General features: G+C 42.4%; 1 protein-coding gene across 7 annotated transcripts in view; it reads left to right on the top strand.

Annotated features, from left to right (window-relative positions):
* The window catches only part of ryr1 (ryanodine receptor 1), a 604,017-nt gene that overhangs the window by 419,140 nt on the left and 168,095 nt on the right, over window positions 1–16,782 (top strand). For all 7 annotated transcript variants that reach the window (XM_033014584.1, XM_033014582.1, XM_033014581.1 and 4 more), the window contains 5 exons: window positions 2,515–2,564; window positions 8,068–8,128; window positions 9,402–9,640; window positions 10,801–10,882; window positions 12,748–12,878. In XM_033014584.1, coding sequence (XP_032870475.1) covers window positions 2,515–2,564; window positions 8,068–8,128; window positions 9,402–9,640; window positions 10,801–10,882; window positions 12,748–12,878 — 563 coding nt within the window. The remainder of the gene's footprint in view (window positions 1–2,514; window positions 2,565–8,067; window positions 8,129–9,401; window positions 9,641–10,800; window positions 10,883–12,747; window positions 12,879–16,782) is intronic.

Raw genomic sequence — 16,782 nt, 5'->3', positions numbered from 1 at the left:
TGCTGCATTTTAAGGTCAAAACGGGCAGGACCTTCACATTGAACAGTAGAGACCTAGATTGTGATGGAGAGGGGTCTAAGTGCATAGTCCCCTGAAAGGTGAGATGCAGGTAGATAGGGTAGGTTGACCTTCATCAGTTAGGGAGGTTGGGACGTTCTGTTACAATTTTACAAGACATTGGAGAGGCTACATTAGCAGTATTGTGTTCTGTTTTGGTAACTCTGCTACAGGAAAGATGCCATTAAGCTGGAAAGAGCGCAGAGAAGATTTACGAGGATGTTGCCAGGACTTAAGTATCTGAGCTAGGATAGGTTGGCAGGTTTGGACTTTACTGCTTGGAGCGTAGGAGGCTGAGGGCTGATCTTAGAAAAATGTATAAAATGTTGAGGGGGATAGACAGGGTGAGTTTTTTCCAGGGTAGCAGAGTCGAGGATTAGAAAATATTGGCTTAATGTGAGAGGGGAAATATTTAATGGGAACCTGAGAGGCACGTTTTTCCACACATAGAGTGGTGAGTATATATGGAATAAGTTCCCAGAGGAAGTAGTTGAGGGAGGTACAATAACAACATGTAAAAGACATTTGGACAGGTATATACTGTAGCTAGGAAAGGTTTAGAGGGGTATAATGGCCAAACATGTGTAAATGAAACTAGCTTTGATGAGGCATCGGGCAAATTGGCTGAAGGGCCTGTTTCCTTAAGGGCCTGTCCCATCAGCATGCGATTGCATGCATCTAGCGCGACCAAACGGAAGCGTAGTTCGTGCTAAGTTCGCAGTAAGTACGCGCAAAGTTCGCGCGTGACGTAATTTAGGTCAAACTCACCAATCAGCTGGGCAGGAGGCAGGCCGACTGAATTTGGATGTCGCACGGCGTCGGGCGGTGACGTCATCGCGTAACGGCACGCTGGGCGGTGACGTCATTGCGCAACGCCTATGCCATCAAGACGCTGCATACGACGTCGAGACACTGAGTACACCCGTCGAGACGCTGCGTACGCCCTCAATGCGCCTGCGTACCGACAGGCCGTTGGCGCGCGGAATTTTCGAACAGTGCAAGATTTTTGGAGCCCCGCGCGATGTCGGGACCAGCCCCGCACAACTCCATACGCCTCCGCCGATCGAAGTGGGACCGGCCCCGCGAGGCCGTACGCATCAAGCGTGGTCCCGCTAGACGCATGCTGTCGCATGCTGCTGGGACAGGCCCTTTCTTATATGTCCCATAAGGTCAAGGCATTTCTTCCTTCGTTGTTCTTAGTGCAGCTATTTCCTACTTTTTCTTTATATCTCGCTTGGTGCTTCCTTCTCATCACATCACCTAAAGATTGTGCTTATTAAAATGAATAAAGTCATGGCCCTTGCCTATGCACCCTCCTCTTCGGTCCCTGGCTGCGTTGTGACGGTGAAAGCTGCCCTTTAAGTGATGAAACACTGTTCGAATTTGCGTTAGAATAGGTCAGCATGCGTGAAGTATTTCAGCCACCGATTAGTAAAACAAGAAATTGATTTTTATTGAATATAACAACGAACTTCCACTGTCTCAAGTAGCTGTAAATTACAACTGCATTGCAGAGATTTACAAATGTATTTAGGTGTAACCTTGTTTTGGTACTGAGAAAGACAATGTGGCAAAGAACATTATTCTAAAACAGCAGTCAATACAAAGATGCAGCTGACAAGATGATAAAATATGGCCATATGTTACTAGGCTCAAGAAGAAAAGAGAGCAGTAGAATTATATGATATTGATATATATATTTAAAAGAGGAAATCTGTAATAAAAATTAGAAAAGTATAACATTTGTGAAGAGAGATAATGTAATACCATTTATCTGTATTTTATGCCACCTATGTAATGAGTTGCTTTACAGAGTACAGACTTGCTTTTATAACGGATGTTGTTGCTGGACATTACAAACACTAGTCGCTATGGCCAAGGAATCATTAAGATTTTTTAAAATGCAAGGGTTTGCCGGGAATTTTATTCAAATGCCAAAAGTAAAAACAAACTTGTTTCAAGATATTGAAGAAGGGAAAATTGAATTGCAGAATTTAATCAAGTTTTTTGTTTACAATATGTATTTACGGACCAGTGGATCTCCGCTTGAGCTGATATGTAATGTTGACATTAAAGGTGCATCTTTGTACAGGTGCTAGGAACTAACTGTCCCCAAGCAAAAGAAAATAGGTCTCAAACCAGTAAAAATCAAATAAAACTGCAGATGCTGGAAATCTTAAATAAAAACTTTTTTTTTAAATTGCCTTAATATTTAGTTGGTCAGGCTGTATTTATGAGAAGACAAAACCTTAGCTCTCTTCCCACAGATGCATCCCGACCTGCTGAGAATTTCCAGCATGTTTCTATGTAGTTTTAGATCTCAAACCAGCTTTTTACATCAGGAGGTCTAAACTGCTTTGGGCTTCTGTCAGTGATAGTTCCTTTCTAGTGATATTAGCTGCTGCCTGTTCTTGCATCTTCTCACTTATTTTCTTCCTCATTGTTTCTCTACTTCAGTATCTTCTGCAAACTGGCAGCTTTGGTCAGACATAGAATCTCCCTCTTTGGTAAGCTGCATGGAGTGTTGCTTTCTAAAGCTTTACTGTTCAGTCATGCTGTCCTTTTGTCTGTTGCTCCATTTGTTTTCCTTCTGTGTAAAACTTTCCTCCAATAATATTCCAAAATGAATACGATGAAAAAAGTTTACTCTGTTAAGAAACCTTTGTGGACCAAATGTACTTCATCTTGACATTCATAATCACATTTTTGCTGATCTTATGTTGCTCTTTTAATTCTGGTTCTGGGAAGGTAACGTTCAACATTTAAGGCATTACATTTTTGAAAGTGGACAGCAGCAAGTCCTAAGACTTAATGTTAGCCACTTAAAAGATCAACATAAAACGGCTTTTGTTTCATTCTCTGAGGGTTTCATTTTTTAAATTTACTTGCTCAATGGCCAAATATTTAGATGACATTAATTTTATGTAAATATATATATATTACAGTTGGCAAACATGCTAATTTTTGTGTTTTCACATTAGAGGCGTAAACATTAAGTTACATCACTCAATTGTTTTGTGCTTTGTGCAGCTAATGGTGTTATCGTGGTTTGGACTGAAATGTACCTAGCTTACTTTTTTACAATATGAATGTTATTTCTAACTTAAGAAGTAAGAAAATTACATGTTAAACACTATTGTACTGACTGAAATAACTGGGAAATTTTGATGTTTCAAATTACAAGTTTCTAACCTGTGTGTATACCTACTAAAAACATATCAAAAGTCTCGTTCGATTGAAATTTATGTTCCAGGTACATTTGTGGACCATTTGTTGGAAGATTGCATTCAAGAAATTCTATTATGCAACATTGATTGCAAAGCAATGATCAGGAGCTTAATTGCAACATTTTTACAATGCAGTTACAATGTTAGTAAAATTGCTTCCAAGTCTTCTGTGTAGCACTCCTGTGCCCCACACAGTCTGTCTACAGTAACTTGTCTTGGGCCTTGTGTCATAGAACATAGTACACAGAATTTATACAGCATGGAAACAGCTGTATAAATCCACAGCTGCCTGCATATGATCCATATTCCTCCATTCCCTGCATATTGATATGCTTATCTAAAATACTCTTAAATGCCTTTTTTGTATCTGCCTCCACCACCAGGTACAATTCAGGTACCCACCTGTGTAAAAAAACTCTGCACATCTGTTTTAACTTTCCCCCTCTAGTATTTGACGTTTCTGCCCTTGGGTAAAATTTCTGACTTCCTACCCAGCTAGGCCTCATAATTTTATACACTTCTATCAAATCTCCCTTTTTCCTCCAAAGCTCCAAAGAAAACAATCTATATTTGTCCAACCTCTCATTATAGCTAATACCCTCCAATCCTGACAGCATCATGGAAAGCCTCTTCTGCAGCTTCTCTAAAGTCTCCACATCCTTCCTGTAATGTGGCAACCAGAAATGCATGCAATACTCCAAATATCGTCTATGTATTACAAAGTCACAACGTTTACTCTTCTTTGAAATTTGACCTCCCAATCTCACACTTGTTTAAGAAGGAACTGCAGATGCTGGAAAAATCGAAGGTAGATAAAAATGCTGGAGAAACTCCGCGGGTGAGGCAGCATCTATGGAGCGAAGGAATAGGTGACGTTTTGGGTCGAGATCCTTCTTCAGACAGAAGGGTCTCGACCTGAAACGTCACCTATTCCTCCATATATGCTGCCTCACCTGCTGAGTTCCTCCAGCATTTTTATCTACCTACCATCTCACACTTGCTCAGATTAAATTTAACTACCATTTTTCAACCCATATTTTCAAATCATCTATATCCCGCTGTAACCTTTGACAACCTTCCTCACTATCCACAAACGGGCCAGTTTAGTTTTAGTTTAGAGATACAGCGCGGCAACAGGCCCACCGAGTCCGCACCGACCAGCGACCCCTGCTCATTAACACTATCCTACACACATGAGGGACAATATACACATACACCAAGCCAATTAACCTACATACCTGTGCGTCTTTGGAGTGTGGGAGGAAACCGAAGATCTCAGAGAAAATCCACTCGGTCACGGGGAGAACCTACAAAGTCTGTACAGATGGCACCCGTAGTCGGGATCGAACCCGGGTCTCCGGCGCTGCAAGCGCTATAAGTCAGCAACTCCACTGAAGCGCCACCGTGGCCGCCCTTGTTTCATCTGCAAATTTCTTAATCAGCCCACCTAAATTTTCATCTATATCACTATATCATAAAACAACTGAGCTGATACTTGCAGAATACCACTGGCCATAGATTACAGTCAGAATATCATCCCTCTACCACTGCCCTCTGTCTTCTGTGGCCAAGCCGATTTTAAATCCAATCTGCTTAGTCACCATAGATCGCACGCGCTTTAATCTTCTGGATCAGCCTACATAGGAGACCTTATCGAATTCTTTACTTATAGGCAATAATTTCCCTAACACTAATGTAAAACTCACAGTCCTGTCACCTCCTAGTTTGTCCCTATTGCTCTTCTTCAACAATAGGACCACACTGACTCTTCTCCAATCCTTTGGGACCACATGCTGATCAGTGCTGTAAGTTCATCTGCCTTGCCCATCAGGCTTCTTGCATTAAAATACAATAAACCCTCATTTTTATGGAACTCTTAACAATGGATTTTGGTTATTGAGGGCTGACCTATCGACCTTTACGGCCAGACTGGGCTGCCAACTCATTAACTCAACTGGATTCCAGAACCAGTTCCAGACTGAGAGTCTGAAGAAGGCTGGACCCAAAACGGCACCTATCCTGCCTGACCCGCTGAGTTACTCCAGCACTTTGTGCCCTTTTGTTTATTAACCACGAGCTGTAGTTTGTTTCTTCTATTTATGAAATGATAATCCTTTACTCCGTTACAGTGGACAATCAGCAACAATGGACACCACCTCTCCCTCTATGGTCCGTTATAACGAAGTTTTACTGTAGTTGTAATTTCATTTTCCAATCCTCCCATGTGTGTTATCATGCCCATGTCTGCTCTGCCAACTGGACAGATCTGCTTTTCTTCTATATTTGGCTGAAACTCTCCCCTCCCCCCACCCAACAACTTTTTGTCCCATCCTCTTCCCAAATTAGTTTAAAATCTCCCCAACAGTTTGAGCAAAACTCCCACCAAGGATATTGTACCTGAATTAATTCAGGTGTAAACAGTCCTGCTTGTATATATCCCACCTGCTCCAGACGTATTCCTAATGATCCAAAAATCAAAACCCCTTCCTCCTATACCATTCCTGCATCTGCTTCCTTCCTGTCGCTATACTCAGATGTACTTGGCACTGGAAGTAATCCATAGATTACAATTTTAGATATCCTGTTCATTAATCTGCTACCAAACTCTCTAAATTAATGTTGGGGGGAATCACATTCCTTTTGCTACCTATATCATTGGTATCAGCATTTACCACAGCCACTGGCTGCCCATCTTCCCTCTTCAGAACAGCCTACAGCTGCTTTAAGGCACCACTGACCCTGGCGCCAGGGAGGCAACTAACTTGATGTGCAGGCTGTCTCTGAGTAGTACTCACCTTTTGTCTGCAGGTTCTTGCTGGATTCAATTGATGGATGCATTATCTCAGGATGTGGAATGGTGGCAATGCTGAATGGATTCCTGGGAATGTGAGGAAATAGGCAGCAGATCGTGCACTGTTAACTGGGATGAGTATAGATAGATGCTAGATGGTAGGAATTGGCCAAGGGCCTGTTATTGCGGTGTATACGGCTCTATGACTACACAAATGTTGAGTCAGAGTGTTTAATTATTACTTGCAATTCTTAGGGAATTCTGGAGGGAAAGGGACAGGAAAACGCTCCCCACTCTGCTAAAATAAAAGCAAGTTAGTAAAGGAAATTCTGCCAATGGACAAGTGAATTATTCCAGAAAAGACATGGGGTCTATGTTTAATTTTCTTTTTGTCCAGGTGTTATAGTGGAATGTTTTTATGAAAAAGTGTATTCTTCATCTGATTAGGAAAAGCATCAGTTGTGATAAAGGTCAGAAGTGGTCTCCAAATAAAATGGAATCTTCTTCTAACTCTGTTGTCTAAACGAATGAGGACATTAGGTTGTTTAAACATGTTGAAATCTAACTCATCTGCCATAACTGAATTTCTGCCCTTTTTACTCCCTTTCTCCTGCTAGACTGGAGGTTTATTATGCAATGTTTGGCTTGGAATGATGCCTCTATCAGCTAAATTGAGATCTAAATCTACAGCCAAAGAAAAAAACTACCAGGATGTTGTGTTGAAAAACATTTTTTTTAATTAATATTCCTTATGTTCAAAGAATGAGAACAATGTTTAGCTGAACATTTTTTAATATTTTGTATTTTTCCCACTGTTGTTTGAATGATGAATCTGTCAGACACAATTGCTAAATTCACCCACCGGATGATCATATTCCAATTGATAATTTATTTTTCTGACAATTTGGTTTGAAGTATTATTATTTGAAGTTTTATTATCATGCTCTTTAATGTAAGTTTTATTTATAGTTTTGACAGCAACAATTTCCATTTATATTAACTTTCATCAGTGTAATCACCACATGCATGAAAAACTGAACACGTACATGCGCAGAACGAGAAGTATTTATGTGGTGTTCCTGGTTGACTGCAGTATTTATCGGGAAACTTTGAGAATTTCCTTGCAACTCATCATTTTGTGCTATGGAATCTTACATTCATCGAGATAAGCTATCTGTTTAACACCTTGTCCAAAACACAACAATTTCAATGATACAACCCTTCCTCAGTTCTGATAGGTGTCTGTTAAGGGCCTGTCCCACTAAGGCTATTTTTAGGCGACTGTCATAGTCGTAGCAGGTCGCCGAAAAAACGGCGATTGGACCCTCCTTCGTCATAAAATTTGAAATAGAATCATTACTTTAACAACAAAAAAAAACGAACACTGGCGACGACCTACGTTAACCTGGCGACAACCTACGTTAATCTGGCGACAACTATGACAGCACCTACGTCAGGAGAAGTCAAGCTACGCTCATTGGCGTCACATCCACTGTCGCCGATTCTGTCTCCAAAAAAATTTCAACGTGTTGAAAATCCAGCGGCAAGCAGAAAGACTCTACGACTCTTTGGGAGGCAGAGGAGACGACTCACGACCATACAGGCAACACCCTGGCGACCATGTGGCGACAGCCTAGTCGCCTGTAGTCGTCTAAAATATCGCCTAAGTGGGACAGGCCCTTTAGTTTGTGGACTCTCAACCAACTCAAAGGTGAAGGTGGAGAACATGGTGTGACCAAAACAACAGATTCAGAACATGAAAGTCTTAAAAATGTCACTGGAAAAATTGTTATGATGTTTTTTTAAGAAGAGATCTGTTTTCAGATGTTTATTTACTATTATAATCAGAACAGGTCTTGGCAGCGTTTTTCTGATGGGAACAATACGGCATTTATTTCACAAACTTTCACTGCATTTGTAACTTAATACTATAATCGCTGTGTTTTAACATTATTGGCACATATCTGAATAATGGTCTCATTTACTAAACAGGTACTGATGCCCCTGCAGTTATAAACTGTTTGCATATCTTAGCAAGATCCCTGGATGCCAGGTGAGCATGTTCTTATGCACTTGATGTCCCAACTTATGACCAGCTCTTCCTTCCTCAATCCTGTCCCATCAAGCGTTTACTTTTAAATTTGTCCCATGTCTGTATTGAAAGGAATCCCTAGCAGAATAGGCATCTGCACCCATTATCTGACAAGAATTAGGTATGTTGCAAAGCCTACCTGAAGCGTCGCTGAAAATCTGTCGCTGCGGGTGTGCGCGATTTTGGCACCGTTTAGAGGGGGGCGGGTTTAAAACGCGATTTTCTCTAAGCTGTTCCAATCGAAAATGTTCAGCCTAGTTAATTATTAATGAAAAATCGCTGAAAGACCCTGTCGCAAAAGCTATTATTAGGTTTAAAGGCCTTGAATAATAGTTATAGTAGTTTAAAAATCAATCTCTAAACCCGCGACCGCCAGCAACCGCAGGGTCTCATAAAGCAAACCACAGAAGGTAGGCTGTATATTTTTACATTAAAAAGGGCTTCTAAAGATCCCTTTATACAAAGTTTAATATTGCGAGGAGCTCATTTTGGGCCCATTATATCCCGCAGTATTTTTCTCGGCATTTGGGGGCACAAATCTACCGCAATGTGAACGTTCTAAACCAGCGCGTTCCACGGGGACCCACTGGAAAGCTGATTTAAATGGACATTTATTTACAGCAATTAAACACTAAATTCCTTCCATTTGGCCTATAAATTAATGTAAATGAGATTTAAAAATCATGTTTTATTGTGAATTATTTGTGAATATTATTTGGACATTTAGGCTATTTAAAAATGTTAATCATTTATTAAGAAATGGATAGATGTTTAGATCTAGTAATTGAAGTCTGAAATTAGCTACAATTAGGTAACTAACTAATTATATGCTTTAATTTCAGGTCATCCAAGTAAGATTATTTTATATTTGTTTCAGAATGCTTCAATCTATGATAACTGAAAATTTCATTCAGTTCTCTTAATTTTTAAGAAAGTTATGGGCTTTTGACTGTTCACGATCACAGCTTTTTTGTTATGTGCATAGAAAATCAATAGGGAACAAGATGCTCATTTCCCAGTATGAAAATGGCCATAACTTTTTAAATACTTGAGATATGAAAGTGAATTAGGTGTCAAATTAAACTTATTTTTATGCTTTATCTGATGGGATAAATTACAGACTTGATTTTTTAAATCTCAAAATTTTGTAACATTGCTACAAGAATTAAAAGAAAGCTATATCTGGTTAGAAATTCAGAACTTTTGAAACGTGTACTTTTCTCGTTGTTTTTAGGACAGTGATGAAATCTGGACCTGAAATAGTGAAAGCTGGTTTGCGGTCATTCTTTGAGGGAGCTGCTGAAGATATTGAGAAAACTGCAGAAAATCTGAAGCTCGGTAAAGTCTCTCAGAGTCGAACCCAAGTGAAAGGAGTTGCTCAGAATATCAACTACACTACCGTGGCCCTGCTGCCTGTACTCACCTCACTGTTTGATCATGTGGCCCAGCATCAATTCGGAGACGATGTCATGTGTAGGTATCAAACTGTGCAAGGAGCATTCCTCACAATTTGCGTGCACACATTAATCTGTAAAGGGCCTGTCCCACTTGAGTGTCATTTGCGCGTCACGCGGATGGCGCACAAAGATTTTGTACATCCCAAAATCCTGGGGCACCATGTGCGACCGCGCATCACTGCCTACGTCACCACACACCACGCGTACGTAATGCGCACCATGCGCGCATCACGTGATGTTGCGTAAATTACGCACAAATGACGCCCAAGTGGGACAGACCCTTAACTACACATTAAAATATATAGAACAGCTTATATTAGTCTGTACTTTCTGACACAGTTAACATACGTTTAAAAATAAACGGGTTAATCTGTGGCAGCCTTCCTGCCGGCGGCGAGCATGCTGCACTCTCATGGAGTGGAGAATATAATGACATGTGTTCCACTGCCCACGACAACCACTGCTTACATTTATGTTTCAAACATATTGATTCATTCCAAGGTGCTTCATAGGGCATTATCAAATAAAAGTTTGAAACCAAGTCATAGGAAAATACATCTGGAGATGTGGTTGTGGAATTACGTTTTAAGCGGCATCTTGAAAGAACGATACGTAGAGAAGTAATTTAAGGAGGAAAATTGCAGTGCATAGGCCCAAGATAGAACAACCATCTAATAAGCTTCTATGTTTGGAGAAGGCTGCAACGGTAGGTGGGAATTTCACAGCGGGAATTGAAGGGTGAGAATTTGAAATTTGAGGCATTATCAAAGCAAGGAGCCGAGCCAGTCAGCAAGCACAAAAATAAATAATGTAGTGCTATAATTTACCACCCATTACATTGAAAGGAATCAGGCAGATTGCAGATTCTTGGCACTTCTCAAGATTACCACCCAAGGAGTGATATTGAAAATTTACCTCAAATATTTTACACGCCGATTTTTACATTTACTTCTATGACCAACTCTATGGATACATTAGATGTAAAACAGGAATTCAAATGCAAGTCAATGGATAATGCAGGAAATATGCACCCTCTTGTTCTCCAGGATCCTCAGCCTCCCAATCTCTTACATTCATTTGTTTTCCCTTTCTATCTCTTCATTTGTCCAGATTTTATATGCGACCCATATTAAAATTACATTGTAAAAATTATCAGCACTTTTTCTTATTTTTCAGTGGATGATGTTCAAGTTGCTTGCTATCGAATCTTGTCCAGTATTTATACTCTTGGAACTACAAAGAACTCTTACGTGGAAAGGTAAGTATGTTGGATATTCAGATTCAGATTATTGTTTTAGAAACTAGGGTTCAATTAAATCCCTTGTTCAAAGTGTGCTGACAAGAGTCCAGGACATGCATGTTCCTATTAGAGTGAAGGCCAAGGCAGGTGAGCGCAAGGAAGCTTCAATGACGAGGGAAATTGAAGCTGCTGGTTTCATGTGTATCCCTGGAAGAGTTTTGGAAACTTAGGAGCTCGCTAAATAAGAAAATTAGAGGACAAAAAGGAGATGGGGATAGCTCTGGCAGATAACATTAAGGATAACCCCAAGAAATTTTGGAAATACATAAAGGGAAAAAGGGTAACTTGAGATAGGATGGGAACCCTCAGGAATCAAAGCGGTGAAGTCTGTGTGGAGCCTCAATGAGTATTTCTCCTTTATTTCTACCATAAGATATGATAGAACTTTATTTATCCCAGGAGAGAAATTGGTCTGCCAGCAGTCATAAAACACAAGATACATAAAAGATGAAATTAAAGTGAAGAGTGGAAAGTCCAGGATTGGGGATGTGCAAAGATTGGGGGGGGGGGGGGGGGGGGGGGGGAGGAGGGTCAAGTCTACCCCACGACAGAAGGGGGGGGGGGAGTTGTACAGTTTGATAGCCACAGGGAAAAAGGATCTCCTGTGGCGTTCTGTGCTGCATCTTGGTGGAACCAGCCTGTTGCTGAAGGTGCTCCTCAGGTTGACCAGTGTGTCATGGAGGGGATGTGAGCTGTATTGTCCAAGATGCTCCGCAGTTTGAGGTGCATCCTCCCCTCTAAGACCACCCCCAGTGAGTCCAACTCCAACTCCGCCCCCAGGACAGAGCTAGCCTTCCTGAGGAGCTTGTTAATTCTGTTGGCGTCCGCGGCCTTTGCGAAGAAGATGGCACTATCCACCACCGATTGATAGAACATCTGTAGTATCTTACTGCAGACGTTGAAAGAGCAAAGCCTCCTCAGAAAGTACAGGTGGCCCTGACCCTTCTTACACAGTTAGGCATTCCTGGACCAGTCCGGTTTACTGTCCAGGTAAACTCCAAAGTACTTGTACTCCTTGGTAAACTGCACATCCACACCCTTGATGTAGACTGGGGACAGGGGTGTTCCTATCCTCCTTTACCATGGAGAATTCAATTAAATGGTGCTTTATTTGTTGCATGTGCAAACTACACAGTGAAATTCATTTTTGCATATTTACACATGTGGGCGCCACTATGTTTCGGAGCCATTTCCAAAGTCCATAAATAGATGTGATTAAGCTGATTACGTAGAAAAGGATTTAATTTCAGTTTTATTATTTGCTTCTAGTTCTTCCAGAGTAACAGTGCTGTGATGGGTAACTGCATAATTGCCCACAACGTTATATTGCTTGGTATTTCAATGTCATGAAATAACAACCATTTTCATTATATCTGTTAATATGTTAGATGACAGACCATGATCAGTCATACATAATTACATTGATACTGAAATAATATATCTTCAGAAAGCATCATTCCTCTTCATCAAACGGACCACAAATACATTGCCACGGTCAAGGCAAATATTGTACTTTATTCAGCTGTAGACAGGTTCCTTGCTTATTAAATGTTTTTGTTTGATAATCATTCCAATTATTAAAATTGAAGGATTTGCTAAATGTTAAGAATATTGTGCATCTTGGTTGGACACACGTTTTGTTGCTGACTAATGACACACTGATATTGTTGTGAACGCAGGCATTAATTCCTAATATTTGTAATGTAACTCTAGGGTCGAGATTACAGTTGGGTTAAGGTTGAGAATTTCCATTTTGCCGATGGGAGGGTTTTGAAAATACAGTTTGGTTTTTTTAAATGTTGAATTTTGGGCCTTTTCTACAGGCAGCGTCCCTCTCTGGGTGAATGTCTCGCACGATTGGCGGCTGCTATGCCAGTGGCCTTCCTGGAGCACCATCTCAATGACCACAACGTGTGTTCAGTTTACAACACAAAGTCTCCACGCGAAAGGGCCAGTAAGTAGGATTGAAAGTAAACAGTATTAACTTCCATTAAGTGTTACACATTGGTGTATTCTCTGGGTTTGATTGATTGGGAAATTAGTATAATATATACTAGACCAAGTGCAGACCTGACCAGGTCTGCTCCCCCAATGCAAGATTCCACCACTCACCCGTTCCCCCAACACAAGCCGTTCCCACAACGCAATATTGCACCACTCACACATAGCCCCCAACTGCACAGGCAAGGCTCATTTCTCCTCATCCACCGGCATTCCCTCCTCCCCCTCTTCACCCTCCCTCTTCAATCCCTAGAGAGGGAGGGGGGGGGGGGGTGCAGAGAGGGAGGGGGTTAGGGAGAGGGAGGGGGAGGGGGGTAGAGATGGAGGAGGAAGGGGTAGAGGAGGAGAGAGAGGGGTGGGGAGTAGAGAGGGAGGGGAGGGGGAGGGAGTAGAGAGAGAGGGAGGGGTGTAAAGGGAAGGAGGTAGAGAGGGAGGGGGGTAGAGAGGGAGGGGGGTAAAGAGGGATGGGGTAGAAAAGGAGGGGGGTAGAGAGAGTGGGAGTGAGGGTAGATGGGGGGGTAGAGAAGGAGGGGGTAGAGAGGGCGGGCATGACGGTAGAAAAGGGGAGGGAGGGTAGAGAGGGAGGGGGGGTAGAGAGGGTGGGAATGAGGAGCATCTCCCTCCTCTACTCCCCCCCCCCCAATCTCGCACTATCACCCCACTCCCCACCCCATCTCCCCCCCTCCTCATTTCCCTCCACCTCCTCCCCTCACCCATTCCGTGCACAGGACCTACTCAGGTCGTAGAGCAGCGCCAGGGCCTGGAACTCAGCCTGGTTCTCGTACTTGGCCCGGCCCTGGCTGTGGACTCCAGCTGTCAGCTCGGCCGCCGCCTGGGCTCCAGTGGGCTCGTCCCTGACCCCGGACCCAAGCTTGTCCATGGTTCTAGCGGAGGCTTCTTTTTCAGCCCCAAGGTCAGCTCTCACTCCAGCTCCAAACTCACCCTCCCCGTCGGGCGCCGGCAGCGGCCGCCAAGCGAGTGCGCTGGATTGCCCCTCCCTCCCGGAGTGTCCCGTCCTGCCATGATGAAAATGTCCGGAAATATAGGTGGGAATGCTACGGGAAGATGTTTATGGCCTCGACGGGGAAAATGTGAGTAGAATGTGTGAAAATGGGAAGGCTGTAGCCTAGTGTTTGGAAGAAAATAGGAAAAGAGAAATTTACACACAAACACACACACACACACACAAACGCGCACACACACACACGCACACACACACACACACACACGCGCGCACACACACACGCGCGCACACACACACACGCGCACACACACGCGCACACTCACACACACACGCACGCACACACACACGCACACACACACACACACACACACACACACACACACAACAAAGACTTTTAGTAAAAGTATGAATTTTAGGAAGTTATTTAGGATTCAACTACAAACTTATCAAAACAAATTAAAATAAATTACTGACCTAAAAACATCATCATGCAGTAGTGTACTTACAGGAGACTTGCTTGGTCAGGTCTGAAGCCTCATAGTCTTCCCCTTGGAAACAGATACAAGCACCTCCTAACTCCACCATTTCAGCCTGGTCAGATTGTGACCACACTATATGCCCCCATCCCCCAACTACATATCCACCTACACCCACCCAGCTGCCTGCTGAACTCCAATTCCACCAATATCCAGACCTATCCCTTGATCTCTATATTTTCCCGTCAACCCCTATAATTTTTGATCAAAAGGGGGCATTTGGTATAAGAATTGGAACAGAGTGACGCAGCAGTAGAGTTGCTGCCTTGCAGCGCCTGAGACCGGGGTTCGATCCTGACTACTCATACTGTCTCTATGGTTTTTACATTCTCCCTGTGACGGCAGGGTTTTGTCCCGGTGCTCCAGTTTTCTCCCATGTTCCAAAGACATACAGGTTTGTAGGTTAATTAGCATCTAGATTGTGCCTAGTGTGTAGGATAGAACTAGTTCACGGGTGATCACTGGCCGGTGCAGACTAGGTGGACCGAAGGACCTGTTTCCATGCTGTATCTTTAAACTAAACTAAACATTGTGTAGACTGCATTCGGAGTATTGTGTACAGTTCTGCTTACACCACTGTAGGATATGGTAACGATAAGATGAGGAAGATATTCACCAGGGTATTCCCTGGAATGGAGACTGCAGTTATTGGAAGAGATTGGATGGGTCGGGTTTATTCTTACTAGAACGTAGGAGGCTGACGGATGATCTCAATAGAGGTTTATAAAATTGAAGGAAATAGACAGGAAAGATAATCACAGTCTTTTTGCCAGGGCAAGTGAGTTTCGAACTAGTGGGTTTAAGATGACGGAGAAATTTAAAGTAGATATGAAAGAAGTTTATCCACACAGTGGATGATTACTTATATGATTTGAACTGCCAGTATGTGGTGGGCGTGGATACAATTATAACATTTAAACTGCATTAGGACAAGTACTACGATGGGAAAGACAGGATTTGCATGAATAGGCATGAGAGTCAGTGTGGAATGTATCGGACAAAGGGGATCATTTCTGTGCTGTACGATGTTAAGATTCTATACATCTTTCTCACCAAAGCCACTCCTTCTCCAGAGGTGAAGAAAACCCTCAGGAAATCTAAACTTGCGAAAACTTCTGGTATTGCACAGTACAAAGATATAAAGAGACTAGGAGGTTGTGACAAGTGAAATATTGCTTGGCAGTCTGAAGTTCCCAGCTGCTTTAAAAGGATATCAATAAGAGTAAAGTGACATGCTTTAATCACAACCGGCAGTAATATCCATAGTAATGAAGTGCTTTGAAAGGTTGGTTATGGTGCATTAACTCCTGCCTCAATAAAAATATCATCATCCCCTCCAAATTTGTTACCAAGCTCAAGGAACTAGGTCTCTGCGAACTCAAATCCCTCATCAACAGAACACAATTGGTACATATTATCCCAACATTTCCTCGTTGATGACCATCAGCACAGGAGCACCTCAAGGCTGTCTGCTCAGCCCCCTGCTCTCCTCATTCTATACCCAGGACTGTCTAGCAGAACATAGTTCCAACTCCATCTTTAAATTCACTAGCGACACCACTGTTGTTAGACAAATTACGGATAATGATGAGTGAGAGTATAGGAGGAGATCGATCGTCTGACTGAATGCTGCCAAAACAACAACCTTGCTCTCAACGTCAGTAAAACCAAGGAACAGATTGTTGACTTTCGAAGGAAAAGGCAGAGGATCAAACCTGGAGGGAGACAACAACTTCAAATTCCTTGGCGTACATATCTCTGAAGATCTGTCCGGGACTCAGCACATTGATGCAATCATAAAGAAAGCTCATCAACTCCTCTACTTCCTTAGAAGATTGAGGAGATTTGATATATTGACAAATAGTCTTTTGAACTTCTACATGTGTAAGGTAGAGACAATATTGACTGGTTGCATCATGTCCTGGTTCAGCAATTCTAATGCCCAGGAACGAAAGAAATTACAAAACACTGCCTAGACCATCATGGATACTGACGTCCCCACCATTGAAGGGATCTATAGGAGGCGCTGCCTCAAACAGGCAGCCATCATCAACAAGGACCCACACCACTCTGACCACACTTTCATTTCACTCCTGCCGTCGGGAAGAAGGTTTAGGAGCCTGAAAACTGTAATGTCCTGTTCTGAAGAAGGGTCTTGACCCAGAATATCACCTATTCCTTCTATCCAGAGATGCTGCCTGTTCTGCTGAGTTACTCCAGCATTTTGTGTCTATCTTTCGTGTAAATCAGCATCTGTAGTTCCTTCCTACATGTCCACGTTCAGGAGCAGCTTCTTCTTAATAACCATGAGGTTACAAACACTACAAACTCCAACTCAACCACCGTGTGGTGCCCGC

Source organism: Amblyraja radiata, chromosome 41, assembly GCF_010909765.2.
Source record: "Amblyraja radiata isolate CabotCenter1 chromosome 41, sAmbRad1.1.pri, whole genome shotgun sequence".
In the NCBI taxonomy this organism is placed as follows: Eukaryota; Metazoa; Chordata; class Chondrichthyes; order Rajiformes; family Rajidae; genus Amblyraja; species Amblyraja radiata.
The sequence above is the reverse complement of the archived record's forward strand: the minus strand, read 5'-3'. Positions and strand labels throughout refer to the sequence as shown.